Source organism: Thalia democratica, chromosome 6 (genome assembly GCF_965202585.1).
Source record: "Thalia democratica chromosome 6, ktThaDemo2.hap1.1, whole genome shotgun sequence".
NCBI lineage: Eukaryota > Metazoa > Chordata > Thaliacea > Salpida > Salpidae > Thalia > Thalia democratica.
This window is the reverse complement of record NC_139170.1, coordinates 13,727,735-13,748,953: the sequence shown is the minus strand read 5'-3', so window position 1 is coordinate 13,748,953 and position 21,219 is coordinate 13,727,735. Positions and strand designations below refer to the sequence as shown.

Here is a 21,219-nt window from a genome sequence, read left to right as displayed (position 1 = left end):
AAGTATCTAATATAAAGACAGGGTGCTCAGGTTAACTCAGGATGTTTTAACTTTTTTAACACAGGATGACTCAAATTGTATTGACTTTTTATAAAAATCTTAGGATAGTTTTAATATTTTGAAAAAATATCCGGACATTTCTTTTTTGATCTAGAATTAGATTTAGTTTATCCATTTTCAAAACTTTCTTTTTTTATATAACCAATTTTGTTCAACAACATGATTTTTTTTGATTTTGAAATGCTTATTTATTTATTTTTAGCCTTGCGGCTAGTTCTTTACCATTCTTAGAAATAACATTGTAGTTTTTGTTTCAAATCTGAATTAAATACTAACCTGGTTGGAATTTATCTTAAACTATCTAGTTAAAATTGACTTTAACATTGAAGATAATAAATATGCATGCATGTGAGTACTTTATATGGTAAGATTAAAGTTAGTCAGTTAAAATGTCAAAATAAAAATTAACATGCATACATAAAATTATCTTTATATTTTATTTTTCAACCTCAGTAAATTTAAACTTTTAATGTTGAATATTCAAACAGTACTTCTGATAAGTTTAGTGGACATCTAAAGCAGAATCATAAACATTAAATCTTCCTTTTAATTATTATATGGAAATTGAATATTAGGTATTTTAAACACATCATTCAATTTAAGCAGACCAGTTTTCACAAACAGTGGGTTTGTTGGAGTCAAAGCAGGCACACCATAAAGCATCAAATTATTTATATTTTTAAAACCTTATTAAAGTGTATAAAATTAAAAAAATCATGCCTTATAATGTACAACTAAACCCAAAAATAAAAAGTATTAATTAGTTTGTGATAGAAACAAATAAAATGTTTTTAGCATTGAAAAAAAAACAGTCAATTTCAGGTTACTCAGGGCAGTATATTTGATTAAAAAAATGGCTACCCTGTAGTGAGTAACTTTTATCTGAGTTTAAGTTTTTTAATTTTTAATGAAATACAAATATTTAAAGGTCATAGTTTCAGAAAAGCATGTGGCAATAAAAATTTAAACATTGAAATTGTTTACTAATTTATTGGAATTCACTTTTGTTGTTATCTAAATCTTAATTAAGAAACACCTAATTTGTATGAATTTTATTAAACGCAAACGGTAAAGTTTATTTTAAAGTTTGATAAGAAAAAGTATTTCAGTTTATTTTTAAAATACCGAGGAATGTTTTAATAAAAAAAAAATTGGGAATGACTTTTTTAAATACCTAATATCACTGTTTTTTTTATTAATAGAAGTACTGGAATGTTTTCAGGAAATAATATTAAAAACTTTCAAATCACATTTAACAGTTCAAAAATTTTAAATCTTTTGTTTTGAACAGTATATTAATTTCATAAAATTTCAAAAATATGATCTGAGTGTATAAAATGTGTAAAAAACTAATGTATTCTTGGTAAAAATTTATTTTATTTTATTTTATTGAGTTTTGAAGTAAAAACAATAAGTTTAAAAGTTATATACTTTTGTTTTCAAGTTTCTATATTTTATTAGCGACATGAACATTTTATTTTTTCTAAATATAAGACTAGTAGAAAAAAAAATTCTAAATTTTGATACCTACACTTTAATAGACCTCTTTTCATTTGTCATAATAAAAAAGTAAAAAAATATGACTAAAGTCTTAATTATAAAACAAACTAATAAACTAACAATCCGCTAGTTAGTTTACTATGATAGTAAAAAGTCAACAGAGTTGCTAAGTAATCTTTAAAAAGTTATATAACCTTATAGCGTATTAGATATTATTAAATTACTTTTTGTTTCATAGGAGGTATGTGTAGGATTAAAATTTGCAATTGATTGATTTTAATTTTTTCAAACAAAGCTAATTGACAAAATTTTAGTAATGAACTGTTTAGTTCTACTGACTGTTTCATTTATAATCTTTTGTTTTAATTTTTTTAAGTTTCTGAAATAGTTTTATTTATGTTTCAAGACTAGCTTTTTTAAGTTATATTTCATAATTAAACTATTTTTCTAAACTTTTAGACTCAAAAAAATTGTACATCATTACACAAGTTTCTTATGTATTAAATTATGTATTGAAAAAATAATGAACCTTGAGTTTTTTTCAAAAGACTATAATTTTGCAAAATTTTGTTGTATAAGGTTGAATCAAAAAAACATCAACAAAAGTTAAAAAAGAGTAGAAAACTTGAGAAAAATTAAAGTTAACATACGTATTAAACATACCACTTAGATCATTAGATAGACCATAAGCTCTTAAATGTTGCATGGTAATTAGACCAGGCTGAGATGACTGATCATACAAGCAAACGGTAGCTTCATGGTAAAATGAGATAAAACGTTTGTAGATCAATGTATGCATGTTTCTTTGGTTGTAACTGATTGACAAAATTCAATAAAATAGGTCTCAGTCTACCAAGAGCTTGTGGTCTGAAGTTGAGTGATCAAAAGTTATCTAAACGTCAAAGTCATAAAAAGCATACAATATTTTAAAATGTAAGAAAAAGCATCTTTAAGTAAAAAAAAACTAATTGTGTTTTAGTTTTAGATTTTTATTTCTATAATGAACAAGCAGTAGTGTACTAATATGGATAATACACATCTAAGGTATCTGCTCACTTATATTGACACCATATCTAAACTTTCTAACAGAGATGGTAAAGTAAGTTGTTTTATTAGTTTTAAATAAGCCTTTACTTTGTGTGATTATTTGAAAACTGTTTAAGACCAAACAATGTTTATGATTTGTGTAAGCTTTTTTTTAGAAGTATTTAAAAGACTCAAAAGAATACTGTTCACAAGTTAAATATATGTATTTTTTTAATATATATTGACTAAATTTTTATTGTTGGTAAAAGAATGTAAAAGTTTTGTATGTTATTAGGAAAAATAAAATCAGTGCTTAAGATTTGTATACTATCAACTTATACTTCTTAATGTAATAAAGAATGTTAAAAAGTAAAACGCATACATACTTTAAAAAAATATTTCTAGTAAAAATAATCTTATTTTCAAATTTTTTAAGTTTGATTTGTGTTTGTTAATCTTTCACTAGTAATTAGTTTCTACTTTTGTTCTAAAAGTTAATTTATAATTAAAATAATTGCCAATAGATCACTGTTTAAAGTATTTTTTTTAAATTGTTATAGTTTTTAGTTATACAACAATTTTAATTTTGACAATTTAAATTTTTTAATAGAAAATATTCAAACTACAATTTTTATAAACATTTCAATTAAGGGTCTATATCTCAAAAAAAAACTTATATTTATAATATAGAAATCTAACATTTGGTTTAATTAAAACGGTTTGATAATAATATTTGGTTGAAAATTAAAGATATTCAAAATGTTTAAAAGTAGTCAATTATTTATTTTAAAATTAAAATATTTATAACACTTAATTTTTAAAAGTTATTTGAAATAGAAGAAAACAAATAATGTTCAAGAAAGGTCCAATAGATTATGATATTAGTAATAAAATTTGAAAAAGTAAACCATGTAACCTGAATAATTCAGAATTATCATTATAATATTTGAAATTTTGTTAATTGAATTTTTAGAGTTTGAATGGTCTTGCACCAAACACGTAATTATTCCCTTTTTGAATAAACAGATAAATTGTATAAAACTTAATTACTTTTATTTTAGGTAAGAAATTTTATCAAAAAGTGTGCAAAAGTGGATGATGAAAAACCATACCAAATGGATGTGAGGAAATACAATGTCACTGTTGCTCTTGCTGTGTATGTTATGAAAGCCACAACAGAGGTAAAAAATACAATGTTTATTATAGCTTAAGCAACATTTTACAAAAAAACTAAAAATCCTTCTTAAAGTACGTAGATGTAATATATAATTAACATTTACAAAAATATATTAAATTCAGTGTTTCTAGTATTGTTTTTTTATTACAATTATTTTTTGATAAACAAAAAAAAAAACATTTTTATGAGCTTTATTTAATTCAAACAAAGTTCTTGTTTTTTTAATCAGTACGGCGTAGCTTAGTTTTGTAATAAGCTGTGTTGTATAAATGTAAATCAGGATTTTTATATTAAACAAAATGTTTTTTATAGTAATTCAAATTAGAACGATGTTACAAACAATGTTTAATTAAGCTTATTTATATTTCATTTAAAAATACACTTGATAGAGTTTGGATTAGAATAACTTGTTTAATAAAAAACACAAGTTAGAAGAGCATTTTATAATCATATACGTTTATTTCACTTAGATATGAATACTGTTACTGTTTTCAAAAATTTAAAACAGAATGAAAGCTGCTGCTCATTTTGATAAATAAATTTTGATAACAGGTTATTTTAAATACTATAAATCCTTTTAGGTACGAAAAGAAGTTGTTTCTTTTTTTATAAAGCTGATGAAGAACCTGCCTAACGCTGTTTGGGATTGTACACTTCAAACTTTAGGTTAGTTTTAAAAAATTCTATAGATTATTATAAATATGTGTTATGTAGTTTTTAGTTTAAAATAAATAAACGTTTTAAAAGCGGTAGAAGTTGAGAAAAAATAAAAATAAGCTTAAGTGTAAGTTTTATATGTTTTAAGAGTTTAGACTAAGTAACCCTGTAAAATAATTTGTAATATATTACTTAAATAGTATGTTTAAAGGTAACTAAATAATTTTAAAATACTTTATTTCTTTTATAAATGTGAGTGATTTTTTAAGATAAGAAACTGTTTTAATTAGAGGATAGATTTTTTTTACATTACTTTTAGTATGGAAACAATAATATATCTGAGCTGTAAAAATAAGCATTATTAATGTTTCTTAGAATATCAGTTATACAGAGGTAATGTATAAACAAGTTATGTTGAATATTTAAAATATTATTTTTGAATGTTGTTGAACATTATGTGTTGTTAAAACTATATATTAATAACAATATTTAATTGAATTATCAAGTTATTATATAATTATGTAAATTTTTATACTTTAATTTGAAGAGTGTAAATGTAATCTTCAGTTTTTTTTTAGGTTTAAATTAAAATTTTTTTTCGTGAATTTTCTACTTTACGCTTTAGAGTTTTTTTATTAAGGCTTTTACTGTTGACAGGTTTACCAGTAAGTGAGAAGTATACTTTTGTAATATCAACATTTTTGAGTGATGTCATAACAATGGATGAATTCAGTGAGTTCCACGATATTATTAGAAGCACATTTGTAAATGTTGCCTCTGAGTATACAGATCTGATGACTTCATCCTTTCAAAGCTTGCCTGATAGTAAGTTTTTGTAAACTTGTGGTTTTTAGTTTTTAATTTTTAACGTTTTGGTTTTAAAGCTTATATTTATAGCTAAAGTATATGTCAGCATATAGCTTTTGCTAATTAAAGCTTGTATGTTTTTAAAAACACAATAATAAGTTAAGTTTTGAAACTATTTAGATCAAAAATTTATAAAATATACTATTAATATTTTTTTTTTCCACAGAAGTTGTTTGCATGTCGCTAGTTCCTTCTTTTTTGGGATTTTTGCGTGGATATGGGAGAAGTAACATCAAAGGAAAATCTAAAATCTTGAAAATGTTTTGTACTGACGAAGAAAAAAAGGATAAGAAAGTAATTAGGCTGACAGAAACAGATGTAAGCAAAAATGACAATCAAAATATGTGGGATAGATTTAAAAATGAAAAAGCAAACGACATACTCACAGCTAATTCAAGTAACTTGAAATAGTGCTTTATAAGTTTTTTTCTGCTTTTTGCGTTTATACGTATCTTTTTTAAAGATGTTCTATGTATTGGTGATAAAAAACACTAAAGTAATGTTTGCAATATTTGCTTAAGAGTATAATCTGATGTTTTTTTAAATGATACTATACAATCAGAGTAATAAAATTATAAATTACTTCTTTGAAGTCATAGTCTAACAAAAATTTTTATGTAATGGTATTATAGAAAAAAATAAAGATTAACAAAGCAACTAATGTTCAATATTATTCAGATGAAAGCCTGTACCTTCAAAATATTGCAACATCTTTTTCTGTGAATAACTTTTACAATCACCAAATAGAAGGTGTTGTGAGTTCTGGTCAATCTGTTGGCTACTTCAAAGAAAAACCATCAGAAAAAAACGAGATCTCGTGGTTGAATAAAAATCAAATGGAAGAAATTTACACAAAAGTAAGATTGTTTTTACTAAAATTAGAGTTGCTAAAATTTTCATTTATTAATACATTGTTAGATTTATAACTGTAGTATGCTTATACTTTAGAGCAGTGTTCTTCAACCTTTTAAAAATATGTGCACGCAAAATTGCTGGTAAATAAGTTCTATGCACACTAAACTGTAGTTAATTGCAATACTATTAAAAAACACTATATATTATTTTATGTTTTGAGTGTCTAAGTCTTGGTTTTCGAATCTAATTTTCCTAAAGGCTTGCCCCTTTGTCAGAGAAAAATCTTTCCATTTACTTTTTTGCCACCTTACTAATTAACGCCTCCTGATAGCCAAAATCATACCTAAAGGAATGATATTGCCCATTTTGGGAAAACCTGTTCTAAATATATAAATAACGTGTTTAGAACGTTTTTTATAATAGTAAGCTTATACAATATCTTTTTCTTGCGACTTTGCCTATCTGATGAGTCTTAATAAGAACAAAACCGGATACTGTTGTTGATGGTCGTGTAGTGAAGTTCATTATTTATTATACTTTTTATAATTATAAAAGATGAAAAATATCATTAGAATATTTTTTTTTCATTTGCAAGTTTTTCTGGAGACACTAGAATAATTTCTATGCACACCGTGAATACCACTGCTTGAGAGAATTATAAGAATGAGTTAGAAGTACTTAAATAACTCATTTTTCCTTCTAAATTTAAAACCTTTAAATAAATATTAAGAACAAACTCTTTTTAAATAAACTGTTAAAGTTGTATATATTAGTATATTATTAATTTTTTCTTTAATATACAGCTTAAAGTTTTGATGGAAAAGCCGTTACAGCAAAAGTTGGATGAAGTTTTAAAGAACTGGATACAAAACTTGTCCGAAGAAGATTTTAAAATGTACCCTTACACTGTTTTCTCGGATTGGATTTCAATTGTCATCGTCACATTTTGTCGTGATGTTTTTGACATGAATATTCTTAGTGGTAACTAAAAGCTTTTTTGCTTGATTTTTAACATAAAAAAAATTTATTAAAAAATAATGTTTAGTTTCATTACGTTTTAAGAGCATTTAAAATATTTTTTTTTGTAGGACATTTTTATATATTGATCAAAAACTTTAGCTGAATTTCGTGAAAACGTTTGGAAACAAGCATTGTCACGACTCAAAATTGGAATTCAGCGAAAAAAGAATCAATTTAAGCACGGTGTAATGGAAAACGATTTGAAAAAGTTTATGTGGGAGGTGCTTTAACAATACATTATTTTTGTCTTAAAATGTTCAAACTCAAAAAAATCTAGTTTTATTGTTATATTTAAACGTATTTAATTTTAGGAAAAAAAATATGACGTTACTTACGACCTATTTACCGATACTTTTTTATAAGGTAGTAAAAGTTTCATCAAACGCATTTAAAAAAGTTTAATGAAATATACTTCTTAACATCATACATTTTTTATTTTTGAGGGGTTGCCACAAAAACACACACACACACATTATTTTTAATTTTTTAAAGGATGTTTTTAAAAGTTAAGCATTTTTCAAATTTTTTTTTGCACACTTTGACTAGTTTTTATGAATATTTTTTTCTTTTAATGTTTTTTTTTTGCTTCTGTTATGACTTTTTAAGTTTTCAATCTCAAATAATAGTTATTTTTATGCTTTTACTACTTCATTAATTTAATTTTTATATAATAATATGCTGACGCGGGGTAGTTTTTTGTCACTTAAACTAACATTCTGGGCTCAAATAAAGAAAAACCTGTGTTAAGCTTAACTTTATTAACATCACGATGTTAAGTTTAATAAAAATTGCTTCTTCAACAGTTAAATCAAACAGTTTTATACAGTTTTTAAATTGACCATTTAGGCTAACAGAGAGGCTCTTTGTGGCGTTTGTTTCAACGAAAGAACTTTTTTTACTCCATTTTAGTTTTTTCCAGTTATAACTCAATGTACATTGTTTTTAAGATACACAAAAATTTTTTTTTTGTGTATCTTAATTTTATAATTTGCACCTACATAAAGTAGAGAGCCTCTCTTTCCATTCACAGACTTCACAACAAGTATATATATATATTAATAGTTCTTTGATATTGCACGACAAGTTAAATTTGAGCTAATTATTTATTAGATTGTATAATAAACAAATAGATTATATAGAATATTAGTAAACAAATAGATACGACCGTTTCGTATTTGAGATATAACATCCCATACACTCCCCAGTAAAGCTAAAGTTTATTAAAAAGATTAACAGAAGTTTAGAATTTGAAAATTTTATAAGCATTACGGCGTAGTAATAACGAATGTCTTCTTGTAGCAAGTTGAGTCCGAAAAGTACGCTGGTTTTAATTTTGTATATTTCAAAGGGCAAGTTGTGCGGAGTGTGCATGGACATGATGATGTGCACGATGCGGGATGAGGAGGAGGCCACCCAGCTGTTCAACAAGATCACCGACACGATCGCTCACTGCAGCAAGGAGGAGGGAGACCTCACCACCATCGCCCTATTTCCCTACCTCCACTCCTGCATGCTGGTTCGTACGAGATTTGAAAAATAATTTTTTATTTAAGTGAAAAAAAATTTTAACTTATTAATTTTGCTCAGTTTAATGAACTTTTGGTTTAAAATTAAATAAAATTCTAATTTTATTTCCTACTTGTATTTATCTTTATTTTCTTTAGTTTCATGATATCTTTGTTTAAAAACTTTTAATGGTGTAATTATTTGTTGAGTTGTTTTATAAATTATTTTAACAGAACTTGGGCGACCTTGCTTGCAGGACTCCACTTTTAATTGGACGCGTCATAAGTTTTTTGAGAGACTTTTTGTTAAATCCAACTAAATTTCCCCATCTTGAGCAATTGATGAGTATAGACGTTTCAAAAGTCGTGTCTGATACTTGCATAGATAAAATAGGTATAATTAAGTTTAAAAAAACTATAGGTACATATAAACTGAATTAAAAAAACCTTAAGAAAAAAAAACATAAATTTTGTAAATAATAATATGAAGTGTCGTAATTTATTGTTCCAAATTTTGCGTTAAGTTCAAACACATTCCTTTATCAAAATTTTGACAGATGAAGTATACTTTACTTTGAAGCACTTTTTCAGTGAAGTGAATGACGGGGTGACAGTTTACAACCACGTCAAAACGGCTGCTATGAACAGTTTGACAAGGTAAAAATGTTCATAAAAAAAATTTGAGTGCTAGATGTTAATTCCGTTTTTGCACTGTGAAGTTAAAGTTTTTATGTTCAAAAGTGTATTTATTATTACCACAATGTTCTTCTGACAAATATAAGACAAAATAACTTTTCAGAGCTGTCATGATGAGAAGCAAGACGGACAAGGAAAGTTTAGCTGCGTTCATTTCGTCAATCAGTAATGAAATTTCAAGACTTGAAGAGTCGGTTTTGTTGTTTAACTTCGTGTTTACTAATTAGTTCACTAAAAACTTGTTTTGAAGTTATTTATTTATATGATGTAGTTCTAAGCTCTAAGTAAATATTGAACTTAGGTAGTTTGTTGCTTTAAAGATCCATAGAAAAATAATTGTAATCTTATTTATTAAATGCAGATCAAATACTTTATCGGTTGACTAAAAATAATTTTATGACGTTTTATATTCATTTTAGTTTGTTAATTTTATGATTTTTAGCATTTTAGTTTCGAACAAGTCTTACTAATAGTTGCTGTAAAACAGAGAGAAAACATTGACAACTTCACTGAAACATTCAATCGAGTTGTTAACTTACTCGAGCCTTGCAAAAGGAGTCTCTAGCGAAAATTTGCTAAAACAAGTTTGTTTTTGTTATCATAATAGTTTAATTAAAATTATTTTATCCTAAAAAAACCGGTCTTTTTTCAATAACATGAAAATAGTTAAGCATCAATCATAAATAATAATATTATTATCATAATAGTCGTTTAATTGTTATCATAATAGTTTAATTAAAATTATTTTATCCTAAAAAAACCGGTCTTTTTTCAATAACATGAAAATAGTTAAGCATCAATCATAAATAATAATATCATATGCTTTTAAGTTTCCTTATAAATCATCATGCGCATTGTTTAAAAATGAGGAAACTACAAAAAAATTTTCTTTGTTGCTAAAAATTAATATCATAGTATAACTATAATTTTTTTCAGGTTACAACAATATTCAAGCAAAAGTTGTATTCTAAAGTTAAAGTGTATGACAATTTGATAGTTGAGCAACTCGCTATAATTGCTGTTAAAAGCTCGGTTAGTCGGCTTGTTACAAAAAGCAGAAATACAATAGAGATGAAAGTAAAATTTTATATATTCCTTAATAGAATTATTTATTTATACTTCAACAAACTATATATTAAAACAACCATAAGAACTATTTAATTTATTAAAAAAAAAAAAGTAATTTTCAAAGTCACAATTCTCAATTTCTTGGAAATTTACACCAATTTATTTATTAATATGCTATAAACATACTATATCGTCAGTTTTTATGATAAAGCTTATAATTAAAAAAAAGTAAGAAGTTTTTATTTTTATAAAATTTTAATTAAAAAAATTCCACTTATTTAAGTATAAAACTAAAGCGCTATCAAATAAACAACTCATAAAATACAATGTACATAAAATACTCTGCAAAAGCTTGTATTAAAAGTTAAACAATTAAATTAATTTATACCTGTTAATAATATAATGAATTTAAGTTTTTTATTACTTGCAATTACTATAAGCTAAAACTGTAATTCAAAAATTAATATTGTTTTATATTTTATATATTCAAACTTATTACTAATTAATTAAAAAAAAACTTTATATTATTATACTTAAATGACAAAAAAGCTTTTCAAACAAGTTTATCTTTTACAAGTAAATATTAGTAGTTTTGAAAATAACTATTTTCTTTTTTTGTATTTGAACATCAATGTTTGTAAGACAATGTAATCATATTTTAATAGATATATCTTCATCTCAAACTAATTAAAAGCTGCCAAGTTTGATGAGACTTATTTGTAAATAACACTATTAGAATATTAAGGTATAATTTAAGTTAGAATATAGTTAATTATGTGATTTTTATTTAACAATTAAACCTCAACGTTAACATTGTTTGTGGTAGGTCAACGTGAAAGATTAAATTAAATAGTATATTTTACATGACTCAACACACTTAATTGTACTATTTTTGTTTTTTTGAAAACTTATTTTATAAAATAAATACAAAACTGAGACTTTAACACAATGTATATTTCTTAATACTGTTCAAAATAAAATAATTTACTCGGACAGTTTAAGTAGTTGTTAAATTTTGTTATTTATTTGACTGTGTAGTTTTGTTGTGAAAAATATTTGAGAAAAGTAAACGAAAGTAAACGACAGAACGAAGTGTACAAAGACACGCTGGATGCCTTGTTGAGAGTTTGCATGGCTGCCGGATCCGGTGTTTATGGTGTGAAAAAAGACAACGAGTTTATCAGCAATTTCAAGTTAGCTTTTTATAACTTTTATCATTAATTGGAGTATGCATTTTTTTACTTCCGCCGTATTTGAATCTACAAACCTGCTTATGGTTTTTGATGAATTCAGAACTAATGAATTTTTTAAAGTATTAATTAAGATTAAAATCAAATGATTAACATTTTATTTAATTTATTATTATTAAAAAACCTTTAATTAAAACCTAGCAGTAGAAACATTGTTTTCAAATTTCAAGTTGAAGCTATTTTATTTATTTATTTATTTTTAAATTAAATTAATCAAATTAAAATTAAAACCGTTGTTTTATGCTGGTTTTTTACAGTAAAATAAATTTAACTGAAATTTTTTTTAATCATAGCTCATTGTCAACTAATAGTTTTTGATAAACTTAGAATTATTAGATTTTTAAAAGTATTAAATAGGATTGTAATAACTAAATAAAAATTTACTTAAATTTTTATTATATTAACTGACATATTTTTGTAGTCACTGCTCATTGTCAACTATAAACGCATTGACCGAAATTGCAGTGAACTTGGCCGGAGATCGTGAAGAAATCGAAAGTATATTGCATAACGTGCAAAACGTTTGTTTATAGCTAGATACAAATTTATTTTAAATACATCATTGTAATCTGATGATTAAGGTTTAAACAGTTGTGTATAATTTTTGTTATAACTTTATTTTTCTACTTACTCACTCGCATTGAAAAGCTACACTTGTTGTACTCAAATTTTTTTGAATATCATTCAAGGCCGCACCGGACAACGACGAATCAGCGAACGGGAGCGACAGGTTGCACGAGCTGCTCGTCAAGTTGGTGGAGTTGTTCGTTCAGCTGGGCCTCGAAGGGAAGAGGTCGGCGAGCGAGAACAAGAACAAGAGCACGCAGGGAAGCGCGAACCAGATATTCAAAGCTTCGAACAGCGCTGGAAATCTCGGCGTTTTGCTGCCCATAATTGCAAAAGTTTGTTTAATTTCTTTATTTTTAAAAAATAATGATTCCTGCTTAGAGTATGTTAAATTATTAAAACTAACTAATTTATCCAATAAAGTTGTTAATAAGATGTTGAAAATTTATGTGTTTGCCACTGGATGTTTTTTAATACAGCTAGTTATTATTTTACTTAAATATTTTTTATTATAATTTCAAAGTTGCATCTTTTTGTAACAGTTAATGAAGAGACTACCGCGTATAAAGACCACATCGCACAGATTAAGAAAACTTTTCCGCGACTTCTGGCTTTATTGTGTTGTCTATGGGTTCTGTAATACTGATGGTTTGTATAAGTGTTTAATATATTTACTAAAAAGCAGTTATGTATGTGTTATAATTAAGTTTAGTATAGTTTATGAAAGTTATTTTCTTCAACGCTTAAAAGTACTCAACTTAAACTTGAACAGCTTTACACAATTTTTGTTAGTTCTTGTAATAAACTATACTTATTTAATTTTTTATGAAATGTATACACTTATTTACAACAATTAAAAACTTTTATTGCACAATAAATTCAGGTTTGTAAATACCTGACATGTTCTACCGAACAATTTTGAATTTTTTTTTCCATAAATGAATTTATACTAGTTATTTATATATTTTTCTCAATCTTATTTTATACAAAATTTATTATTGGTGCTAATTCAAAGTTGAAGCAATACGTTTTTTGTTAAGTCTAATTAATAATTTATTATGAGTAGGTTTGTGGCCACAAGCGTGGTACGACGACTTGTGCGTGATTGCAGTGAAGTCACCGGCGCTCGTGTTCAGCAGCGGTGACGTGCTCAGGCACGGGCTCAAGTACGAGTCCGCCATGAAAAACGACGAAGTCAACTCTGTACGTTCAAAGTTGTATTGTTCCACTATATGGGTAATGACTTAAAACGAAAAGTTGGAGTTTGTATTTTACTTAAACTTTTTCAAGATTAAAGGCCTTGCAGAATTCAAAATATACTAAAGATTATATTCTACTTTAAAAACAGAACTAATTTTAACTTAAGTAAAGGGGAACTTTTATGCAAATAAAAGAAATTAAATGTTTTGTAGGAAAAATAAAGTATATTTAAAAATATAGTCTTAACTTTAAACTAAAAATTCACGTTTATTTTAGTTAACAGGGTTGCCACTCGGTCAGGAAAAGTCAGGAAATCAGGAAAAGTCAGGAAAATTTTTAAAAAATTACAAAAGTCAGGAAAAGTCAGGAAAAAATGGGGGGGTTTTGAAAAAAAGTCAGGAAAAGTCAGGAAATTTGATAAAATTAAAAGAAAAGTCAGATTTTGTCAGTTTAAATTTACAAAACTTCTTGTTTTCAAAAGCCTTCAAATGGTAACAGGGTTCGTGCGCGTCAGGCTAAATCAGGCTAAGTCAGGCTAAATCAGTTTTTTTGAAAAAAGTTAAAAAACGTCAGGCTAAATCAGTTTTTTTTATTTAAAAATTTGAGAATCTCAGTTTTTCTTAGTTCAAATGCTTCAAAATTTTTGATTAAAAAAAGTTGAGAAATCTTTTTAAGGTTAAATTGAGATGTGAATTTATTTCTAAATAATGATTTAGTTATTAAAGACAAAATCAGTCAGTACTTGTAAAAATAAATGCCCAAAACCTTTTGTTGAATCTCTAAAAAAATATAAGAATCTTCATTATTTTGTTTTGAGTAGATTATATTCGTCATAACTATGAAAATTCATTAAAAAATACAGTTTAAACATTACAGTTTAGTTCAACAACTTAGCCGTTTGTTTGAATTTTAATACTCGTATAAGCGTTTCTTTTTAAGTTTTAATAAAACACGACAATGCACGTCGTTTTATTATAAATCTATTATAATTAATTTGAAGAATTGTGTTAAGTAATATATATTAAATTTTTACACTGTTGATAGATTAGATATAACTTATTTTAAAACTTATCACTGAATTTGTTATGTTAAGGGCATAGAGGGTCAATCACTTTTTTCACAATTTATTGAGTCTTATTTCTTGAGTTGTAACTAGCTATGAGTTGCTTTTTGCAGATTTTTAAAGCTCTAAATATTTTTGAGATAAAGCTAGTTGAAGTCGGAGACTACAATAGTACTAATTAAGACCCACCAATATCTAAAATGACTTCTTAAGGGGATTTTCCTTACTTTGAAAAAATGTCAGGCTAAATTGGTCAAAGTCAGGCTAAATGAAAAAAAATTCGCGCACGAACCCTGTGGTAAAAAATAAATTAAAAGTCCTAAAAAGTCAAAAAAAAATTTCAAAATTTTTCCAGAAATTTACAAAAATATAAAATTTTATTTCCAATGCCTTCATCTAGTGTAAATTAGTAAAATATCCTTTATAAAACTGCAAAATTTTTCTATTTTCATATTGAACAAGTACCCTACTTGAACAAGCAGATTTTGTAAGCTTTTTAGTATTGATGATCTGTAGCAAAGACACTTCCATGGTGAAACTTTGATATATATAAAAAAATTTATCTAGCATAATTTTAGAATCAAAGTGTTTTTTGTTTAAGTACAGTAACCTCTCGCTTATTTACGCACATTGTGTCCACAGAAAAAGTACGTAAAGATATGAGAGATCGTAAAGAAACGAGAGGTACCAAATATACTCACTAAAATGGCTGTTTTTTAATATTGCTTCTAGTTAAAAGCAGACTGGGCACTTTCCCACTTTTAACTATTTGTTTACTTTATTTTTAAATATGAAAACAACAGATAAAACTATACATATATTAAAAAAAGGATTTGAATTTTTATAAAATAATAATACGAGTAGAAATAATTTTACTATTTTAATATTAAGTAGAAATTATCTTTATCTTTATTTATATGTGACATTTATATTCTATTCTACTTAGCAAATTCAATTTATAATTAAGCATTTCTTTACAATTATAAAATGGTGTTTTTTAATATATAATGCAAGACTGCTGTATTATTTCTTTGTGTTTTAAACTCTCATTATTTCATTATACAATCATTATTAAAAACAGTCATATTTTTTCAGAATTTTGATTTAATCTCTTATTGTTTACAAAATTTCTGATATACTGAGGTATAACTAAATGTTTATCAATTAGTCAAGGAACATAAATTTACAAAGTCTAAAGATATAGAGAGGTGTGTTAGCATTCAAAAACATATTTTAATATAAAAATATACATTGAACCTAATTTGTGCAATATTAAAAAAAATAAAACTTTTGTTTTTTGAATTTTATAGAATTCTGAAATGCGTAACTAAACGAGAGTGCGTAACGTCACGAGTGCGTAAAGATCCGAGAGGTTACTGTAAATAATTGAGTTCTTTATAACTAAGCAGTTAGTTTAGTATTTTATGTAACAAAAAAATATGTATACTTTACCTCTTTATAATTTTTTTTTAAAGTTGTTTAAATTTATAAAATAAGTATAAGAGAGGTATATGCCAAAACTAAGTTTACTTATTGTTTGTATTTTTTCTAGAGTAACTTAAGTTTTTAAAGTAAATAATAGTATATTTGTATGTTACAAATTTTGTACTAAATGATAAGAAAAATATTTTATACAACAGATATATAGTTTACTTTTTTATGTCTTGTTTTTACAGTTGATTAAGTATATTCTTTTTTAATTGATTTTTAATTTAAAGATTTCATATTAAATAGTTTGGGTAGTATTTTATTAAACTAAGTGAACAATTTATATAAGTAAAACATGTTTTAAGTAAATACTTTTTATTGTTAGATATTTTTAAATTCTAGGTTATTTTACAACTTATATGCTAAGTCTGACTAAAGTTTACTTTTTTAGTTAGATAAATAGCTTATTACTGGTAAAGAGTAAATTATTTTTCGTATTAAGGTGTTAGATTAGAATTATTTGTACAGAGAACTATTACTTTATGTATAGGGTTTTCAAACTCAGACTAACCATTGTTATTTTTATCAGATCAGTATTTAATTGTTTTTTTTATATTTTAATTATGCCTAAGTTTACATATTTTAAGAATTCTTATATGAAAGTTCCTAATACGTCGTTTGTTTATCTAGATACATTTATGCTAGGAAATACTAAACTTTTTTCAGACAAGCTGTGTTTATAAGGTAATAATACAATGCTGATAGAGCTGTTTTTTACAAATATCAATCATACACAGATGGTTTAAGTGATGTACTGGAAGTTTGATGATAGAATTCAGCAAAAAACTGTTGTTTTTAACCTGTATTAAGATTAGGTTGAAAGCTTTATATAGTTTTAAGTGTAGGTCATGTATTTTATAATAAGTTTAATTTAAGAGTTTGATTTAGAAAAGTCAGGAAAATTTTGGTAAAAAGTCAGGAAAAGTTGGGAAATTTTTCTCAGCATGATCAGTGGCAACCATGAGTTAAATTTTTTATAACCATGTAAAATACAAGTTTTTATCAATCCGTTTACCTACAATTTTACAGGCCGAATTAAACTCGGTTCGGCAAGTATTGGTTGGTTATTTTGGCAGTAAAAGTGAAGCGAGCAGTATTGTTTACAATCTCGACTTCGCTCTGTGTGCTTATCTGCTATCTGTTGTCAGATTGGAGTACATGAGGTTTGTTTTCTTGCAAGTTTTAGAAATTAAAATATCTGCTTTCGTTGATTTAGTCATATAAACCATGTAAGTTTGTTTTTTTCTTGATTTTCTTTAAATCCTAAAAGGCATAAAAAGAACTTAAAAAACGAGTTTGTTCTTACGTTTTTTTAAGTAGTTTGATTTTAAACTTTCTATCGCTAAATGTATAAATATTTTATGAATTTTTTACATGAATTGAGTTTAGATAATTTTTAATTTGTTTTATAGGGTAGAGAATGATGAAGATTGGCAAATGAAAAATGTATTTTACTACTTAGAAGATTCTTTAATTTTAAAAGATAAGTCACAAATTTGGAAGTGCTTCAGAATATTAGCTACTAATATCATCAACAATTACATTGATAAGCAAAAGCTACGAGTTAGTAAGCGTCTCATAAAGTTTAAACTTTTTTTTTATACTTCTACTGCAAATTTAAAGCAACAACTAATTTAATAGTTTCAAGTGTTAGTTTTTAGAAAGTTGTATTTAAAATCATAAATTAAATAGAACTTGTACTATACATAAACATTTTCCTACTACTGTTTAACTATCTATTAAGTTTGCTTAATTGAGTAATAAATTAAAAATTCTCATGTGTATACTAAATTTTTAGCTAACTGATTATACGTTCTTCTATATTCTATACTGTTGACTGTATTGCAAAGTTATGAACTTTCAGTAAAAACTTACTTATTTAATAAAAACAAAACTAAAAGTTATAAATAGTTAAAGCGGTAAGAATGTATCTACCAAGTTAAACTTTCAAGAAAAGAAGTAAAAAACTTGACATTGAAAATGAATTTACTATTAAAAATATTATACTCTCAAAGAAAACTGAATGTCTTTTAAGAAAAATGCTGTCTTAATTTTCTTTATAAATTTTAATAAAACTTGAAAACAGCACAAACTTTTCGCTTGAGAATCAAAGTATTAAATTGTAGTCATAAGAAATACAAAAGTTAAAGTTTAAAATCGGAATTATCAGTGTGATCTATTAAGAACTTTTCTATTTAAATAATTCTAATTTTGCTTTTATTAAGTAGAAAAACTAAAAATCACTTTTAAAAAGTAGTGAATATAATTTAAAACATTATTTTTTGTTATTTAACTCTTAATTTCACAATTACAGACAAAATGTCGAAAACTGGAGATGTCCATAGTAGCTGAATGTCAGTACCTTCATGTCAAGTTCAATTCAGTTAGAAACAGGATACGTGAGCGCGCAGATAAGTACGTATTTTGTTTCAAAATTTGTAAATTTATATTTGGTTTTCATCTATTTTAGGTATTAGCTAAGAAAGCTAAATGAAATTTGCCTTAAATGAATTTGTAAAAAATAAGTAGCAATAACTGAACTGCACAACCATCAACAACAATCCATGTGACATTCTGCAACCTGGTTTCGTCCTCGTTAAGACTAATTAGGCAGACATATTCATGATGAAAAGTTGTATCAGTTATATACACAATTAAATATATGTATTAATTGTATCAGTTTTATAAACTAATTTTTAAATAAGTTTTTTTCTAAACTTGTTCTTTTATAACAATTTAAAAGAATTGTAAAACAAAACTAGCTGCAAGCTAATATCAATCAAAACAATTTTTTTGTTTTCTCGTCGTAATGTTTTTAAAAATTGTCAATGATTAAACATTGATTGTTTTTATACTATTATGCGACTAATCAGTAAAATCTTTTAACATGTAGTTAGTTTTTGAGACATTTTAATTTGAGTTTTAATAAAGCTTTTTTTTTCAACTATTGTCAGCTGTTAGGTTCTTAATAGTAAGTGGTCTTCTTAGAGATTAAATTATTACATTTTTAAAGCGTTTTTCAACTTATACATGATTAACTCACGAAGTATTAAAGTATGTCTAACTAAATACAAAATAATTGTTAACAGATTTCTGAACAGCATGCTGAACAGTTTTCCTTACATCTTGTGGAACTACAGCCACATCAATTTTTCACTCAACTTGCTTGACTTACTCCACAAAACAATATCTCCGGTTAGATTATAGGATGTATTTACTATTAAAACTATTTAAAGTATGTTTTGTTTTGGTTAAGCAAGTATAAGTCTAAGTAACAAGGACAAACAGTTTTAGGATTTGCACAAAACTGATTTACATAAGAATTTTATGATTTTTTCAAATATTCATTAAAATTTTCTATAACTACTTCTGTTTAACTTTATATATGTAACGCTGTTTTGGTGAAAAACAGCTCCTCATACTCAAAACTAAGCTTTACTAGTTGATATTTTAGTGTAACGGAGTTACATAAATAAAGTTTGACAGGAGTACTTATACTGTAATACTATTTAGTGTTTTAAATTGGTGATCAGATGGTCACGGAAAAACTAGTTCATATTAGATTATTGAGTTTTTTCCGTGAAAAGTAGTTTGTAATGTAATTATATATGTATATATATAATGTATGTAATAATATAATTTTGTTATTCAATACAATATGCTTATTGCGAGTAACTAAAAATTCTATACTAATTTTTATTGTTCATTGTACTTATAAATATTAAGTTGGTTCTTATCTAATCACATTAATTTGTAGTTCTTTTTCAACTTAGCATTTCAACAAATAGTTTAAATTACAAATTGTATTTTTCTTTTGTAAGTTAGTAACTGTATAAACTAAGGAGGTAAATTTGTTTTAAATTTAAATTGATAAACTTTTATGTCATGAAGTTTAATAGCTTAAAGTTTTGCAGCTTTTAGTTTCGGTTTACTTTTTATGTAAAAAACTATTTCGAACTTGTTTTGTAAATTTATTACTAATGTTATGGTTTTGACTTATCAAACGTGTTAAATAAATTATCTAACAAATAAGCATGTTGTACTCAAAGTTTAAGTCTGAACCTGCCAACTACCAAGGTACCTCATACATGCAGTATATCTTAAAATTATTTACTTCGAAGTCAAAGTGCAAAACTACCCGACAGGTTTACTGTATACTATTTTATATTAATATTGTATTACTCTTTATCTAGTGTAAAAAAAATGCGAAAATTTTTTTTTTTTATAAGAAGCACTTAAACTAATCTTTTAATTTTTTTTATCACAGTTATCTACTCATTTAAATTTTGTTTAAATTGTTTTCGTGAACTTCCAACGTACAACTTTACAAAGCTTTGTTGCCTGCTAAAATTTTGTTAAACAAGTCTGGCCTGCGAAAGATTTCTTCTGTTCAAATGGCCCACCGACTCGAAAAATTACCTACAACTACACTACCGCACCCGCCTTTAGAAGTATTTTAAATCTAATTTTTTTCAGAACTTGTTTTCCGAAGTGAAGAACGTGGAAGTGCGAACTGCGAGCGGCAAGGCGCTGCAACTTCAGCTGCAGGATTCGGTGAAGTTGCGGGAGAAGGTGGTGGACGCTTACCGGAAGAGGTGCCAGTACATTATAAGCGAGGCGGTCAAGTGGGCGCCCAACATCGCCGGCAGCCACCTTCAGGTTCGATGTGGATTTTTTTTAATGTGTGTTAGGTTGTAACAATTGTTTTTGGTTTTATTTTTTCAACCGAAATAAACATTGTGTTTTAATTCAAAGTTTATCTTAGATTCGCCAGTTGTTTTTGTGAACTAGTTTTTTAATTTTAGTTTTATAAAATATATATAGTTCTTAACTGCAGAACAGCCTCAATTTTTTTTTTATCGAAAATCTTTATCGAAAAAAGATGATCATTTGTTTTATTTTTCTAATAAAACTAAAAAATGACAGAAAAAATTTAATTTACTACGAATGATTCTAACCAAGGTAAAAAATAACAGAATTACGCGTTGCAATTTGAGGGAAACTCAAAGGGATCCGCATCAAACCACGAAGGATACAAGCTGGCAGTCGGATCTTTCAATTTTTCATCAAGACATTCATCAAAGAACATATCATCAATGAACAGGAGAGTAAAGTGTATTGGCGAGGTTTGTTTGGATATTGACACATTATTTTGCAGTATAAAAGTGTTGTTTATTTGAATAGACAATAAGTAACATTTTTTTTTAAAAACATGTATGT

At 25.7% G+C, this 21,219-nt stretch overlaps 1 protein-coding gene across 2 annotated transcripts in view; it reads left to right on the top strand.

The window, feature by feature from the left end:
- Positions 1-2,538: 2,538 nt before the first annotated feature.
- Positions 2,539-21,219, top strand: part of LOC145839413 (phosphatidylinositol 4-kinase alpha-like) — a 28,283-nt gene continuing 9,602 nt past the window's right edge. The window contains exons 1-25 of one of the 2 annotated variants that reach the window (XM_082946986.1): positions 2,539-2,659; positions 3,648-3,767; positions 4,345-4,429; positions 5,078-5,245; positions 5,454-5,684; positions 5,966-6,144; positions 6,946-7,123; positions 7,262-7,383; positions 8,511-8,678; positions 8,902-9,061; positions 9,225-9,324; positions 9,467-9,553; positions 9,851-9,947; positions 10,300-10,395; positions 11,518-11,624; positions 12,103-12,202; positions 12,371-12,583; positions 12,791-12,896; positions 13,315-13,451; positions 17,029-17,162; positions 17,412-17,562; positions 18,314-18,414; positions 19,089-19,194; positions 20,476-20,658; positions 20,976-21,125. In XM_082946986.1, the coding sequence (XP_082803112.1) occupies positions 2,585-2,659; positions 3,648-3,767; positions 4,345-4,429; positions 5,078-5,245; positions 5,454-5,684; positions 5,966-6,144; positions 6,946-7,123; positions 7,262-7,383; positions 8,511-8,678; positions 8,902-9,061; positions 9,225-9,324; positions 9,467-9,553; positions 9,851-9,947; positions 10,300-10,395; positions 11,518-11,624; positions 12,103-12,202; positions 12,371-12,583; positions 12,791-12,896; positions 13,315-13,451; positions 17,029-17,162; positions 17,412-17,562; positions 18,314-18,414; positions 19,089-19,194; positions 20,476-20,658; positions 20,976-21,125 (3,354 nt within the window). In that variant the 5' untranslated portion in view covers positions 2,539-2,584. Of the gene's footprint in view, positions 2,660-3,647; positions 3,768-4,344; positions 4,430-5,077; positions 5,246-5,453; positions 5,685-5,965; positions 6,145-6,945; positions 7,124-7,261; positions 7,384-8,510; positions 8,679-8,901; positions 9,062-9,224; positions 9,325-9,466; positions 9,554-9,850; positions 9,948-10,299; positions 10,396-11,517; positions 11,625-12,102; positions 12,203-12,370; positions 12,584-12,790; positions 12,897-13,311; positions 13,452-17,028; positions 17,163-17,411; positions 17,563-18,313; positions 18,415-19,088; positions 19,195-20,475; positions 20,659-20,975; positions 21,126-21,219 lie in introns of both variants that reach the window. The other variant, XM_082946985.1, reaches the window with a different exon arrangement.